The 17202-nt window shown below is 42.2% G+C and overlaps 1 protein-coding gene across 3 annotated transcripts in view; it reads right to left on the bottom strand.

Annotated features, from left to right (window-relative positions):
- Positions 1-8569, bottom strand: part of sema3bl (sema domain, immunoglobulin domain (Ig), short basic domain, secreted, (semaphorin) 3bl) — a 51218-nt gene extending 42649 nt beyond the window's left edge. For all 3 annotated transcript variants that reach the window (XM_084014450.1, XM_084014451.1, XM_084014452.1), the window contains exon 1: positions 8248-8569. In XM_084014450.1, coding sequence (XP_083870576.1) covers positions 8248-8353 — 106 coding nt within the window. In that variant the 5' untranslated portion in view covers positions 8354-8569. The remainder of the gene's footprint in view (positions 1-8247) is intronic.
- Between the last annotated feature and the right edge of the window lie 8633 nt (positions 8570-17202).

Below are 17202 nucleotides of genomic sequence, written 5' to 3'. Positions count from 1 at the left end.
TTATCCTTCCTGCTCGTCCTACTTCACTTCATCATTCCCACACTGCACTACATTTCTGGTCTGTGAAGAACGACCAATACCAATTTTATTTCCCAGTGCCTTCTCAAAGTTCAGTCTTTTTTATTATTTCACTGTCGTCCCTCACTCCGTCAGCGCCTCATCCGAGACCTCCAGCTCACTATAAAATCCTCTGTTGGCTGTGTTGCCTCACACACACGTTGTTAATTGAATTCAGCAAAATGCAGACGCACAATTTCTGAATTTCTTCTTCTTTGAGTGTAGTCAAACTTTTTTTTTTTTTCGTTTTTACAGAGAATCTATTTTCAGCTTGGTTATCTCGAGACATTTTGGTGGTTTTAAACCAAAAACTGCAATACGAAAATGACAGATTCATTCAAGATTAAATCATGGACTAAATCACACCTTAGATATATGAAACTGATGCTCTGTCCAGTAAGGAAATACACATCGTCAGGTAACATGCACACACTGAACAGAGCTTTTTCCACCGGTGTCGGTTAACGGCATATTTGTTTGCGATTGCTTTTATCAGCTGCTGTCTAATAAAATTAAAATACGTCTTATAAACACATCACCTTGTGCTCTTCTTGTCAGCAGCTCTGGTGGAGATAATTGGTTGTGTTTGTTTCGTTGTAAGGGGGCGCAGCACCTCCATCCCTGAAAGAGGGTTCCCATCACCCCCCTGGCCTCATTCTATATCATTTGCATTGGTTCTCGGCCAATGTGCAATGACATGTGGAGACAAGAAGAACACCATTTGTCTTTGCATGTGTGTGTGTAGGTTTTTCCTTTCTGTTTTTCTTTCTTTGTGTGCTTGCTCTCTGCAGGCATATCCAGCTGTACTACTGCGAATGTAAACGCCTGCTAATCCTTTAATGTCTCCACTGAAACAATACACAAGCGGAGCTGATGGTGTTTATGTCTCTGGGAGAGCGAGGGCGTCAGGGTGACACTGCTATCTCATGCAGGAACAGCACAACTTACTACAGAGCGCTGGCAAGGAATCTGTCATTCCAACGCCACGTACCCAGCATGCACTTGGCGGACGGAGACATACCGGAGAAGGCCAAGTTCAACATTAGTCCAACCGAGTGCAAAGTTTTCACAAGGTGTTCCTTTACAATATTATTATGTGATTTGTTGAAATGTATTCAAAGCTCTGGATGGACATGGACAGCACATAGTTATTCAAGTTGTAAGTTTTAATACTTACATGTCTTTTAATATTGGTAATATCATCCAAATGTTTGTTCAACACGAGGCGCTAACAAGAGGACAGGATGCCAGGGGCAAGTTAATAAACGCCTAACAGACATGCAGGGCATAGCCTGGACTTTTTTTTTATTAAAAACGTTTTATTAGTTCATTTTGATGCTGTTTTTATGCACTCTGGCACCTTATTTACATTCAGAGTCCAAAACATATTCACTGTGAATTCACAAATGGACGTGTCGACTGCTGGCAACCTATCAGGCCCAATAGGCTGAGTATCATTGCTCTACATCTGGAGAACAGTAGTCTTGTTTGTTTTTTAACTGTGGCCATGCAAGACATCACTCACAACTCGCTATATCATGTTTGTAGTGCTGTCGGCAGCGAGTACCGATCCTTTTGTTCTTCCCTTTCCCAATAAAAGCCCTAGACGTATACACAGCATCAAAGCTGGAAAAATTGGTGGGAAAAATATGTCGATGCTTATTATGTTTGGCCCACCAGCTTCTGTTGATCTGGCACATTTTAATTGTGCAGTGACTTAATAAACGGCGCGGAGAAAATGACCCGAGTAGTGAAAAATGTGTGACTTTGGACCCAACCCATGACTATGACTTTCCCATAACTTAACCAACTGGATTTAATGGTAAACTACGCTGAGCTATATCAACTATACCCCAATTTCAATATCTACAACCAAAAATATGCTTCCAGAGTACTTTCAAAGATACTGTCGTCCTGCACGTAGAGGCTTTTAAATGGTATTTGGAGCTGATGCAGAATGGAAGTAACAATGGAAGGGATCGGTACCAGAACACGGGGGTCAGCAGGGAGGAGAGCTGCTGGGTGCGGCAGAGTCTGCAAAGTTTACAGAAAATGTTCAAGACTTGTTGAACATCCACTGCTGTGTAACGCTCATGTTAAAACAACAGCGATCGCTGTGGATGGTGGTGTTGGTTTTTGCTTGCCTAGTGCACATGCAACAACACACACACACACACACACACACACACACACACACTTTAACATGCACATGCTGGTCAAACAAGAGTGAATAGACAAAAATGTCACAAAAGACAGAGAAACAGGATTCTACCACATATGTGCACAAGAGACGCGAACACACATCTCCCATAACTACCTAAGTGGAGTGCGCAGTAATCAAACTGACAGACGGTCAAAGCCACATTGTTGGGACTTGAACCCTCAACCTTTGCTTCTCAAAGAGACCAGTGTGTCTCAGCCTGCAGGTTCGCCTCTCTCTTGCTTTAATCCATCCGTCTGTCAGTCTTCCACCTCCCTCATCTTCAGCCTCTCTCTGTCGCCGTGTGTTTTCATCCATCCATCTCTCTCCACTACGGGACCACAACCTCTTTTTATCTGCATTTCCATCTCCGTCTGGTGCCCGCTTTTTCCTCTCTTCATTCACTCTTTCTTGGATCCATGGTTTGTTTTCTCTTTCACATTCACAGATCTTTCATTCATCACTTCCCCTCTGTCCTATTCTCTTGAAATTCATTGATGTTCCCTCTCTTTCATGCCTGTTCCCTTCTTCCATTCACCCTTCAGAACGCCAGCATTAGGGGCACATGTTTTAATTCACAGTGCCGTCCTGGTTCAGGCAGTTGACCCTTATAGAGGCCTGTGTGCACTGACCTTTATGGGGTATCAATGCAGTGTTTATCTGGACGTGTTTTGCAGCAAAGCTAAGCCGTTTGAATCCAGCAGGGGTTTATCAGTCTATCCTCGGACTTGGAGGGCATGGTGGGTGTTAGATTTATCTCCCAGAGGGAGTAGTAGGTGTCCAGATCCAGAGTCAGTCCAGCCTAAGACTGTATTCTTTGTATAATGAACTTTTTAAGAGTTTAGCTAACTATGTAAACATGTATTAGGTGCTAAGAATAGCTGAATAACTTAAGGGTTAGGGTTGGCCTCATTACATTTTTCTTGTCAACAAATTTCATGACAAGATGCGTAAAGGCAAGCTGCTGATGGTGGGTGTGTCTGTTCTGAGCTCCCATAGAAACATGGCATTCGACTACCCTACACAAAACATACCTCTTGATATTTTATTCCAATTCTGCCATTAGATCCTCCTAAATGCCACACACTGTTCCTTTAAGACCTAGTTATGTCCTCAAATATGTCCTAGATTTAAAGGCTGCCAGTAAGAAACTCTGTGTGTCCACAGACTAATATCATTCACGTGCTTCTATTTTATGTTAATAGAGAAAATAACAACTTGAAACACCAACATGTTTCTGCTTTGTTTCAGATCTGCTCTGCCGAGAAATGAGCCTCAACCTCACCTATAATGTAATTTCCTTTCATTAGCAGGAGAAACAATAGGAGCTGTCGTCAGAGGGGTTATTCTTTATGGACATGATGACTGTGTGGTTCGGCAAATACGACAATCAAGCACAGATGTTTTCATCCAAAGTCTTTATAAAAGGATATCTTTTCTTTCTATCTCCTCTCTTTTGTGTCTCGTCCTCTCTTTTTTCTGACTTTGTTCCTTTCTTTCTTTTTACTTTAACTTTTCAGTCCTGTTTCTTTTCCCTTCACCATCACAGCCACCTTTCTCTTCTCACCCCAACTCCCTCTGATGTCACCTTGTGTTTATCTCAATCCTTTTTTCCAGCATCTCTCTCTCACAATGACTGTTCATTCTGTCTCCCCGTGTCTCCAATTCCTCCACCTGTGTGCCGCCATCTAAGACGCCGTCACATAGATGCCGTTGACGCGACACACAGGCGACACCTTGATACCACGAGTGTCTACATCAGATGTGACTGCCCTCTCTCTCTTTGAGATACAATGGCACACCGTTGACTTCAAACACACAAAAAGCCATGAAGCTTTTTCCTCTCAAGCTCAGGCACGTTCTTGCACTTCATGTACACCTACACAGTAAATGCTTTACAGATCAAAAACACCTACACACTTAGGCCTCGGTGCACACATATCTGGAGCCAACATACTAAATACTGTGTTTCTCTCAGACACATCCACTCGTCCCTCACCCCTCACGTCATGCCCATGGTGTCAGAAACACGTAGTGTGTTTCCTCTGTCAGCAGGTCCACATACCAGACAGAAAAGCCCTCGACGGCGTCTCTGTAGCCTCCAAACTAAATATGGGGTGTCCCCCTGAGAATATATATTTCCTGTATATGTCTTACAATGACATTTGTAGTATTGAAGTTGAATATTACTCCCTGAATTTAGTATTCTACACCATGATATATACATATTAAATGCTTTGGGTATATACGAAACCTTGCATACGAAACCTTAGAAACATCTCACTGACATTGACACTGATAGAAAGTCCTTTTTTGGTCCCTTGTCAAACTGTTTCAGCTTCTTTAAATATATCTCTTCATCACTAATCTAGACAGCTGAAATCAATAAGGCATTACAACTTTCACCTGCCTGGGACTTTATTTTCAAACCGTTTCCCTTTTCCTTCTTTTATCAAACTATTTGGACTATTGTTCATGTACTTGAAACTTCAAATATTGGCTATTGAGCCTCCGGGCTAAAGAACCCGTCGACTATATGTGAAGAACTTACACAATTATTAGAAATTCAAACACATGCCAGCCATTACTGAAGCACTAAAACCTCTCTTCTTTCCAATACTTCTCACATCCTAGTAACAAGAACATGTGCCTGACAAGCCCTGGCTACTAAAACCTTCATGGTTCTCTCTGTTGTTTCCTCTTTTTCTCTCCTTTGCTGAGTTTTAGATCGGTCCGGAGGCCTGGGAGCACTTATGCTGAACTCGGGAAAGCTGGAGAGGGGAAGATTGCAGTGAGTGAGCTATTTCGTGGAGCAGGGAGGGAAAGAGTGATGGATGAAAAAGGAACAGAGAAAGAAAGGAAAGAGAGCTGAGAGATGAAAGGATGGGAGACGCCCTACATTTCAGCAGCTCCGGAGTCTCCGACAGACTCCCGGTGACAGATTGCCCCGCTCAGCCTAAGAACAACTAACACCCGTCTGTACGCACGCATCTGGGCAACGCCGCCTGAGAAAACAAACTCATTAATTCACAGGCTGTACGTGAAAAACAAACAGGGCCCTTCACTCTGAGGACTAATGCAAGCTGATCAAAATGGGACGCCGATGTGTGCGCTGCTGTTTTTGAGTGGGCCCCTGGCTTTTGGCGTGGCAAAGTGAATATATTAGACGGAGCGTGTGTTTGTCTGCTTGTGAGAACACAGTAGACACTGGGAATCCTAATGAATAAATGAAGCAGGCAGATTGAAGAAAGGGGGAAGACAAATGAAAGACACACAGAGACGGACGGAGAAAGGCAGAGAGAGATGCATGATGGGACGTTGGTATAGATGCTTGGCAGAGGGCCGAGAGTGCAGCCAAACACAATCTGACACACACACACACACACACACACACACACACACACACACACTGCTGTTGAGAGTTTGATTTGCATTTGCATTTATATATATAGATATATAAATGAGATTTAATATGGGATTTCATCCAAACATGTAGGTGTATAAATTCAAACTGGGATACATTGGAGGAAAACATTAGTCTCGGTTTACATAAGTGGAGTCTTACTTGTATTTTAAGGCACATAAATGATTGATGTCTGAAGAACATTCACTCTTCAACTAATTTTACCTGAATACATTTTAGTGGAACTTTTGTAGTAAATATTAAGAGAGTAGTTATAGTTAAGAGGTAAAAATGGCCCTCCTCATCCTGCTTGAACTTCCACCCACTAATTGATTCAAATGAGATAATGACAGCTTTTCCTGTCGCTAAATTACCTCCACGCCCTCCCGGGAATACAAGCGCCCTCTGGGCTTCTCCGGTTCCTAATGAACGAGGGAGCGATAGAGGAAAAGACTCCCAAACACAGAGAGGAAGGGCAAGACACTGAGGCGAGACATGAGGAATGAGAAATTAGACTAAACAGTGAGAAGATGAGACACGTGGAGATGTGTGCAAACAAGGGGGAGAAAAAAAGAGTAAAAGGGGGCAAACTGCGGTGTCACATCTGAGGTCATTTAGACCGGGTCACTAATGAGATTCCTATAAGCAGAGTTTCTTCCCACACTCCTCATAATGAGAGGGGAGTGTTTTTTGATGCCAAGTAACAAAGCAAGAACTGGTTTTATATGGTGCCGTTTATTGCTGGACCAAAGTGAAAATGGAGCGAGGTGATTTACAAAAAGGGGGGGCTCGACATCTGTAAAGTGCTGTGACTCACAATCCAGTCCACTGGTTTTTTTCTAGTGTTTGCCCAGGGCACGACTTTGTTCGTCCAATAGCAGAGTCCACTCTGCATCCAGGCTTCAATTGTGTTGCAGGATTTCCTGAACGTATATATAAACACCCCTCTGTGGCCTGGCCAGGTTACGTCTAAAATCATTTCACACCAAACTTGTGAAAAACTTGTCAAAATGGAATAAAGTTGAACGTTGATCTCTCAAGATATGACACAGTGTCATGAGAGGATAAAATACAGTGTCTATGTGTTAACGTGCTAATGATTGTGCTGTTCAGCCCAGAAGTGCGGCTTGAAATTGTGCATTTGTTCTGTGAGTGGCGCAAGAGGCGAGGTCAACCAAATGAAAAAGGTCAAGTCCCACGGAAGTGGTTTATTATTTGGCCTGAGGGGTTGTGTTGCAAGAGGAAAGCTAATAGACTGTTTAAATAAGGGGAACGGTTCACCCTCTGGGGAGCATGAATGTGCTCGGAAAATGTAATGGTGATGTGCCTATTAGATAGACAGGATATTTTTGGCATGATGGTGCGTAAAGGTCAGAGGTAACCTAAAGCATAAGGGTTCATCCTCTGCGGGACCATGAATGGGACTGGTCAGTTTTTAACGGCTTATAACTCCCAGACATCTTCACTCTTAGGCCCTGCTGCTCAAAAAAACACATTGTAAGTATAAAGACAAAAATTACCAAAAACCAAAACAATACTGCATTTCTTCTCTGTTGCCATATAACCTATTCAACCTCTCGCTCTCTCTCTCTCTCTCTCTCTCTCTCTCTCTCTCTCTCTCTCTCTCTCTCTCTCCGTTTCTATATACAGTGCAGTCCACAGGAAGACGAGTAATCTCCGATGGTGACTTTTCTCCTGAAAACATGGAGCTGAACTGGAGGAAATCCTGTGCGATATTTATCACTGATGATGTTTGCAGACCTGCTCCGGTCTGAGTCAAGCAAAACTACAACACAGTGAACAGCTGAGACGGGTCGTCCTGCTGCCTTATGCATTAAACCCGGGTGTCCAACAACAGCGTTCAGATTAGAGGGAGGAGAGGATAAACTCTACATGGCACTGATTAAATGGCAGTAAAAATCTGACAATCAGGCCCACAACTAAAATGTGTGTGTGACATTAATTGTACTTTTCAACGAGCTGTGTTGCGTCATACCACTAATAACCACATCCTTCCGAGGTATTTCCGCTGCGGTTGGCGCTTATAATAAACCTTTATAGAGAGACGATCACCGCAGCGCGATGAACCTCCGCCAGAAGCTCCTCCGGCTGGACCTCCCGCCTGCACCGCACAGCGGCTTCAAACCTGGAAACCAGCGCGTTAGCTTGTGCGTGCCTCCTAAAAACGCACAAATCCCCAAACAGTAGCCAAAACACGGAGCCGGACTTTCCCAGCAGCTCGGACCACCGCGAAGAAAAACAAACACACACAATAAAACAGAAACAAGCCTTTAAGCGCACTAGGTTGACTTGAAATATTCCCAGGAAAAAAACTAAGTCAGATGGAAGGAGAAGGTGGACTCCAAATAGTGAGCGCGAGACGACCAAGACCACCGATTTATGCCACCTGTAGGACACGCGCGCGCACGTAGAAAAGGTGATTGAGAACAGCCGCGTGAAGATAGATAGATAGATAGATAGATAGATAGATAGATAGATAGATAGATAGATAGATAGATAGATAGATAGATAGATAGATAGATAGATAGATAGATAGATAGATAGATATTATTGATCACTTAATTACCTTTGTACGACAGTCTCAGCCGCGGTACATTTAACTTGGTCGATGAGACGATGCCGACAAGAAGCGCAACAAGAATCATGTTGAACAAAGGTGCAAATCCCTCCATGCTGCTGCGGAGATGTCCCTCCTGTCTTTGACGGATCCTAATTAGTCTATACAAGGTGTTGCCAACAATCAAATAGGATATTCCAGGAGAATTTAAGGGAGTACTCCGCCAACATTGGCGCTTCCCCCGGTGCGTAATTGAGTCTTTGACCGAGCAGCTGCGTCCTCTCCGCGGACTGATGAGTGTACACCGACTCCGCTGTAAAGGCTGTCACTCCCCCCGATCACTGCCCAGCAGAAGTAGGTTTCAACCAGAGAGAGAGAGAGAGAGAGAGAGAGAGAGAGGGGGGGGGGGGGTACACCACGCCTTGAGAGAGAGAGAGAGAGAGAGAGAGAGAGAGAGAGAGAGAGAGAGAGCAGTGTACCTGCTCCTCCTTTACGCACAGCAGACTCTCCAAACGAAGTGCACGTCGGAAGCACGCTCTCTCAGATGATTCATAGCAACATTTCAACATCAGGTAAAGTGAATGTAGTAACATATAATGTAGCTTTGACAAACTTGTATAGAGGTCATGAATCATTCCCCCCTAATGTCTTCATATATTAACCGAATAATAATTGTAACACATCATAATGTAGATATTTGGACATTTAAAGTAATATTATATTAATACAGATAAGTGAGTTGGTCACTACATCAATGGATACTTGCTGATATCTGCTTACTATTCTATTGTAACGGTTGCTAAGTTCAGCCCACGAAAGGGATTCTGAACAACCGATACAGAAAGGGCAGCATGTCAGTGGAAATGGTGTTCAGGATCTGTTATTCAAGGTAAACTGTAAAGAAATCATTGCAAAAAAAAATAAAAAAAATACTGTTAACCTGAGTAAGAATAATATTTATTTATTTTTTATTTATTTTTTATTTATTTTTTGGGGGTGAACTGCCTTTAAGCAAGTTGTAAGACAATAAGAGCTAGTGAAGACATCAAGAAGCTCAATGCACCTCCATATTTCTCTCTGTGTGAGCCCTGCGGATGCTTGGCCTTTCTTAACCCCTTCAGTGCCAACGGGACGGGACGTGTTCAGTACTTTAATTAAGTTGTCGGGTACCTTCTCATCGACCCCCCCCACCCGAGTCCGTCTATTCACAAGCGGGCCTACAACTTGAACACGGGGGTCACAGCGGGGTGAGTGAGAGCCATTCAAGGTGTCAGCGTTACTGCGACCCCGAGTCCTTTGGGAACATTTGTTTGTGCCAGGAAAGAGGCTCCCATACATGTTACGTATAGAAGTTGAGAAGAAGAAGTGGATGCTGAGATGACAGCGTGTCTAAGCCATACCGAGGGCTTGTTTGTGCCAGGGAAGGAGCTCCCGTGTGCACTTCAAGTTCTGGTTCCATTGAGGAACTTCTCCCGTCCTGGCTCTATCGCTGTGATTCTCCCGCTTTGAATCTGTCACACCTTCCAGTCGGTTTCCTTGCATGAATATTTTGTAAAAGGATTTGATTGTGAACTGTATGTCGTTTTGATGATGTATCTTGGAGACTCCCAACCTCGTAAATAAGGCATATGTTTCAAACAACAAGAATGTTTTATTTATTAATATACATGCATATTTTGGCTGTTTTGATTAAGGCCTATGCCAACAAAACCTCAAATATGCAACTGGAACTTTGCTCACTACAATAACAGATCTACATTAATTTATTCTTCAAACTGCTATGAATTATTTTGAACATCAATAATGACCAAAATACCTTTGAATAATCCCTGCAGGCAAACGAGTGGCGGCTGGTATAGCGGGTAGCCTCCGTCTCATTCCAGTGGCCGTGCCTCTTGAAATGAAGATCATGTTGCGGGTAAACACTGACGCTTACTGATGGATTAAAGATGTTGCTACTTGTTTTCCTCTTCAGGCTCATGTTTTTTGTATATTTTAGAGGACAAACATGTTTGAAATGATTTCTCCATCTGCCACTCTATATATTCATTATGTGCCATTGCCGGGAACTATTATGAAATATTATATGTGTTATTGTGTGTCATAAAGCGACGTAGCGGATTTCTAAAAAAAGCCGAGACACAGTGGTGCATTATTTAAAATGTTGTGTGAAGGCCAGTAGAAGCTACCAGGGGTTGATGGAATTTCATGTACTTTGTCAACACATCTTGTTTAAATTAAGAATTTAAAAAATATTAAAAGATGAAAGAGGAAGTCCGTAGATCCAGATTGATTTTAATCATCATAATCCTTAAAAATAAAGTTTATTCATTTCAAATGTGATCTGTTGTTCATTTATTCTTTTGAAAAAACAGTATGTGAAAACAAAACCAAATGTGGCTTTTCTTTGGCTTTCTGTTATAAACGGATGAAGGAAAAGTATGTTGAAACTGTAAAATTGGTCGCAAAAAAAAGAAGCCTGCATTACAAATTATGGAAGTTTATACAAATAACAATAAAATAACACTAACGAATGGGCTGCACGGTGGTGTAGTGGGTAGCACTGTCGCCTCACAGCAAGAGGGTTCGGTTCCCGGGTCGGGTTCGGGTCCCTTCTGTGTGGAGTTTGCTCTCCCCGTGTAAGCGTGGGTTCTCTCTGGGTTCTCTGGCTTCCTCCCACAGTCCAAAGACATGCAGGATGGGGATAGGTTCATTGGTGACTCTAAATTTCCCGTAGGTGTGAATGTGAGTGTGAATGTTGTCTGTCTCTATATGTTAGCCCTGTGATAGACTGGCGACCTGTCCAGGGTGTACCCTGCCTTCGCTCAATATCAGCTGGGATCGGCTCCAGCCCCCCCACGACCCTGAATACAGGATAAGCGGTAGACAATGGATGGATGGATACTAACGAATTCCACAGAGAATGAAGGTTTTCCTTCAAAAACATTTCACATGTTAACAGCCACCTGTGATTGTAGTTGTTCTAATGCTTTTGTTGGAGTGAAGTGCTCTCAGCACTCAGAGGCTCCTGATTGGACAACACACGTCCAAACAGCGACCCTTTTTGAAGGGCAAGCGGACGTGGGAACGCAGCAGAAGAGGCCACGGGCAGCGTAAGCGTTCAAAGGTTGAATTCATTAATTTGTGAAAAACACCAGCCATGTTACCATCCTTGTGAATGAGCGCTCCCTGGTTGGTGGTAGGGATGACCTGAGGAGAAGAAATGCCTCTTTAACCGCCAAATTGCAGGAGGAACATGAGGAGTGTTGGCTGATTAAACTAAACGATTTGCTCCGTTTTACTCTTCCTTCTCTCTAAATGCCTCAGTGTAGTAAACACTCATGCGGGTTTCAATCATGGGTACTTGCTCTTAAAAATACCCAAGAATGATCTTTTTGAGGCTCAGTATCACCATACGCATTGATGAACGATGTAATTTGCTCTGAAAGGAACGCCGTGCTTCTCAGAATTCCCTCTGTTTCAAGGATCGCGGCCCATTGTCTGATTGAATTGCACTGTCTGAGCGCGGGACCTTCTCTGCGCCTCACAAAGTCCTCCCGGGGCTGAATTACCCTCTTCAAGCTGTCAGTGCGGATGAAACGTAAGACCACTTACCAGCATCTTGACGTTGCGTCACATTGACAAATCCGATTGCTGTTTCTTGAGTGGTGATTGGGAATGGCAGGGCAGGAGTTCATGAATTCACAATGTTGGTGGCGGAGGATGGAGAACAACTCTGAAGCACAAGGCAAGGAGACAGCTGGTGTGTTTGTGTGCCTGAGGGTTCATAAATGTTTCATCTTTCCCGGCAATAAGAGGAGGAGGCCAGATAATGGACTTGACACAAGTCTTACTAAAGGACAAAGTGACTCAGGAAAGTCAGAATGAGTGGAGAGAGAGAGAGAGAGAGAGAGAGAGAGAGTGAGAGAGAGTGAGAGAGAGAGAGCAAGGTTTTATTGTAATATATTTCACAGTGTCATTGACATAAACCCGAGTACGTATTGTACGCTACTGTTAATTCTGGACGCTATTTGAGATTCCGTCTTACTCTTTTTCACTTGTCATGGTAGGAGAAGCACAGGTGTTCCTTAGAATCTTGATGGCTCTATTTTATTTAAGTGGCCCAGTCAGATATCCAGCATGCTCACGACCAGGACCCTGATACCGAAGCAGCGAAATACAACTTAGCAATCGCTGATTTCATTATTTTCTCCAAAAGTCAAAAAGTCTTCACAGAAAAAAAGCCAACCCAAGGCAGGAAACAAAAATGTGTTTTCTAGCAGGGTACAGTTAGTTCCTATTTTATAGATTCATCCGTCACACGCTAAAATGTAGCAGAAGACAAGCTAACATTAGCAAGCACTAGCTATTATTAGCCAATTCCCACACTAGACCAAAGAAGGATTTTATTTGTTCAAGCATGAATAGGCTATATTTGTTGGAATAACATGGATTGAGGATTTTGCTTCATTCACTCATATTTTATGTGAAAATAAAAGATAAACATAATTCCAAACCAGGGTCTTATGTTTTTTGGCCTTTCTTCCAGTCAAATGTTTATTTCTGAATGGATTTAGAGCACGGATGTTTTCCTAGGGAGCACTTTGTCAAGAAGGAAGAGCAATTAACATAAAGCACTTTCCATCAATTGACAAAGAAAAAAAATCAATTGAGAAAAATACTTTTGCAACAGCTGCTTCCTGCAGGAGGACGTCCTGACCCAGTTTCCACACAACCTTACATACTGGGCCACATACTGATACAAAATACAGAGAACAACTCACAGTAGACGGATGTATTGTTCCAAGCATCTGTGATGATGATGATGATGGTCATTTTAAATCTCACTCACGTGTAAACAGTTATTTGGATGTAATGAAACACATAAATTAACAAACCAATATATATTTTTTTAATATTCAGTGTTTTGATTTTACTAGTGCACATATGCGTTAAGGTTCCACACCAGGAGGACCAACAACCTCCATCACATTCCTCCATGGATTATTTGGCTTTTCAAGAACTTTATACGCTGTGAGGGATGGGTCATAAAATGTAAGAAATCCCACCACAAAGACAGCTGTGATCATTTTATCCTCCATCTTCCAAGTTTAGGAAATGGAACAGGAAGTAATAACTTTACTCCAGGAAGAACTGTCTCCATGGGCTGCAGTTATCACAACTATCATCATTTGTGTTAAATATCTTTAGCCGATCTATCGCAGGGTGGCAATGTCAGTTGGTTGATGCAGAGTACAAACAGCTTGCCATGATATTTATTACAGACATGCATGGTTCCCATGGATCTTAAACACTTCCCCTGACTTTTCTCAAGCGTTATCATTAGGTCAAAATGTTGAGTTTACTGGCATACTGCAAACACAGTTAAGTAATATGTTAACTCTCGTTATTTTTTTATATTTTTACCTTGTGACGATGATGGGGGTTTCTGAACGTCAACAACCCACATCTTCTTCTTTTTTTTTGGATCACAAGATCCAGTTTTGTATCTTTATATAATTTTTATGTCAGATAAATATTTTTATGTCAGATAAAAATTGATAAAATTGTGAAACAAAACCCAAATGTTGCTCATGATAAGGAGAGCGAGATGTGAGTAAAGTAGCCATTGGAGATGAAGTCAAAGTTGAATATGCATGAGCAGCTGAGAGGAGACAAAAGAGGCACAGAAACACACATTTGGTCTTTAACACTTGTGACCTGCAGTGCAGCAAAGGGAGATATTTTAATTTGGTTGGGTTTGGGACCTTTGTGCATGTGAACACAAACACACACACACACACACACACACACACACACACACACACACATGCAGACCCCTTTTAGGACCTTTACTTGCCACAAGTTTCAATTTAGACTGATTAGAGGCTGACCTAAGCAGTGAACTGGCACCCACAGGACTCCTGCCTGTCCTGATTAAGCTGTGACCCTGCCACTGACCACTGGACACTAAACACTCCCAGACCAGGATAAAACACAGACTACGTACTGGGGGGACCACATGGGGACTTCCATTATGCAGAAAAAAAAGAAAGAACCTTAGCTGTGAAACTGCATGAGGAAGTCATTTAAAGCTCCTTGTTCTGCTATAAACTGGACGTAATTCAAAAGTTTCCTACTAGAATGACATTTTGGCCTTTGGCTTTTCCTGCATCAGTAGTTTGTTTCCCTTTGTAGTTAGATTCATCTGAAATTGAATTATCAGTCAATAATACCTGATGCATTGGTTTTCTCTCAAAGTCATAAAATACAAATTATGAAAAAAATATGAAACACTTTAGTTGCACATTTTCTACTTTGTAATTTCTCTGGTGTATATATGAATGGACATGTTCATATGAATCATTGCCACAATAAGTTGCCCATTGCATGCATTATGTGTTGCAGTTGTCAACATCATAGATTAAAGTCCTCTGCAGCTGTACATGGCATATTTACAATAATCTATTGGAAACCACTTCAGGGCAAAAAGGTAATGTCAAACTAAAACATCATGCAGAATTGTTGTGGTATAAAAATCGTGTAAGTGTATATTACAGTATATGGATTATTATATTTTAGTGATTGAAACGTTTTTTTCATTACTTTGGAGCATTGGAAATATTCTTGATATATATGCACATGTTCTTTGTCTTTTGTGCGCATTGCAAAACTAAAAGAAATATGAACTGCCACTCCCTTAGAGAGAATTATCCCTATTTAATTTACAATTGACCTCAGACACCAACTGTGTTGTGTCCTCTGAAGGGAGGAACAAAGTCAGCTCAAGAAAGATGAACAGCATCTTTATTCTGCTGCCAAACACCTACACACACACACATATTGGAAAACTGTCCTCTCCCTAAAATATACCTCTGTTGTTTAATCCTCGTTCTGAGTCCCACCTTTAAATAGCTCCTTAAAGTGAGAGCCAAAAAAATGTCCTCACTTATTACTATCCTTGTGAGGATACTTGGTCCCCGTAATGACGCAAGTACAAGAGCAAACACACACACACACACACACACATATTGGAAAACTGTCCTCTCCCTAACATATACCTCTGTTGTTTAATCCTCATTCTGAGTCCCACCTTTAAATAGCTCCTTAAAGTGAGAGCCAAAAAAATGTCCTCACTTATTATCTACGTCTTACTATCCTTGTGAGGATACTTGGTCCCCGTAATGACGCAAATACAAGAACAAACACACACACATTGCATCCCAACTGAGCAACCTGACCTGCCTTCACCCCCTCTCCCTCATATAAACCATCCTCCCACTGTCTCCTCTCCTCTCCCCTGCAGCGAGCTTCCACTCGAATGTATAAAACAGCCTGTGAGGAGAAAAACTACCAGTGACTTCCTTATCAACAGACACGTCAACATAAATTGTCTTTATGGTTTGTTGGGAGAAGTTTTCCTGTAGCCATTCTTCAGCAGAGTAACTGCTGCAGGAGTGCCTTATAGATAGCCAGACCATATGCTTTTTTTTTAGCCACTTTACAATTGACCCTCGCTCTTGTCCCAGTGGATCCAGTCTGCCCAGTCACTCATCACCATGTCCCATTGAGCAGAAAAAACGTAAACAATGCGCATTAAACAGCCTGGTCATGTGCGTCCACCCCATGAGGACAAAGTGATGACTGTTGTGCGCCTCCTACAGCACGCCGAGGTCGTGACCCCACGCCTGAGGTCACGATCCCTTAATGTGGTTGATCAGTATGATGGTGTCATTAACACTTACGCACACAGACAGACATTGGCCATGGTCCATGACCTCTCGACCCCAGGATCACGGTGCCACATGTTTATTTGTGGATTCCCTCCATCCATCATCGCTGTCGGAATGGAGGAGGAGAGTGTTTGTGTGAGTGTGACTGTGGCATTATGGGTGCTGAGTGATATGCTGTGTTGTCATTACGGAGCTCTAATTTGACATATGACACAAGTGGCCGTGGTGTGTACATGTGGCCAACTGAAGATTTAGGAGAAAGTTAGAATCATGACTAGGTTGAGATTGGTCTGGACTGGGGTTTTGCATGTTTTTGTGATGGTGATGTTAGGGGGAGGAGATTGCATTACGTCAGCGAAGGTCCTCATGAGTTTATATACAGTTTACACATAATGTCATTTAGCAGAGTCACCTTTACTACCGCCCTGCAGACAACACACATAAACACTCCCAGAAGACTAAACATACCCCTTTACAAAATGCCAACACTCTGGTGTTTAAAAAAAAGAGAGAGAAAAAAACAGAGGTTTTGATCAATTAAAACTGTTACAGGTTGAGTAGGGGAAGTGTGGTTTTTCAAAATTACCTACTCAACCTTAAAGGTACTTTAATCAATTAGTCTCATCTATTTCAATCAGTAATTTCCTACATTACTTTCATCAACATTAAAAACATGCACAAAGAAAAGGAGGTTTGGAAGATTGGAAATATTTCTGCCATTAAACTGTGTTTAAATATCTCCACATGTAAACTTTGACTTGTCGCCTGAAATTAGTTATACAATAATAGCTGTTAATTTGTCCTTTAACAAGCAAACCACCAGACCATAACTATTAATGTCTCTGTTATTTAGCTTTATTAAAATATGATTCATGATGTAATATTGATGTCATATTTTGATATGGTTAGTTAAACATTTTGCTGCCAACACTGTCTCTGTTGCTAATGAGCAGTGACATCACCTGCCAACCTGCTATTGCTGTATTTCCGGCTGCCTGGAAGTCACATATCCAAAACAAACACCTAAACTGGATTGACTGAAATAATATTTCTCCTGCATAACACATTTTTTTAACGTTTTGCAAACAGTGAACACACACTCCAGATGCAACACACCGCCAGAGGTTTGCTGGCCAACTAAATCAAAGTCGCCGAGCGTGCCGACAAATGAAAACATTCAATCGAGAGCAAACGTTTCACTTTCGATTAAATGAAAATCGCAGGCCAAATT

The sequence above is a fragment of the Eutrigla gurnardus genome (genome assembly GCF_963514095.1).
Source record: "Eutrigla gurnardus genome assembly, chromosome: 8".
Classification (NCBI taxonomy): domain Eukaryota; kingdom Metazoa; phylum Chordata; class Actinopteri; order Perciformes; family Triglidae; genus Eutrigla; species Eutrigla gurnardus.
This window is presented reverse-complemented; position numbering and strand designations above follow the sequence as displayed.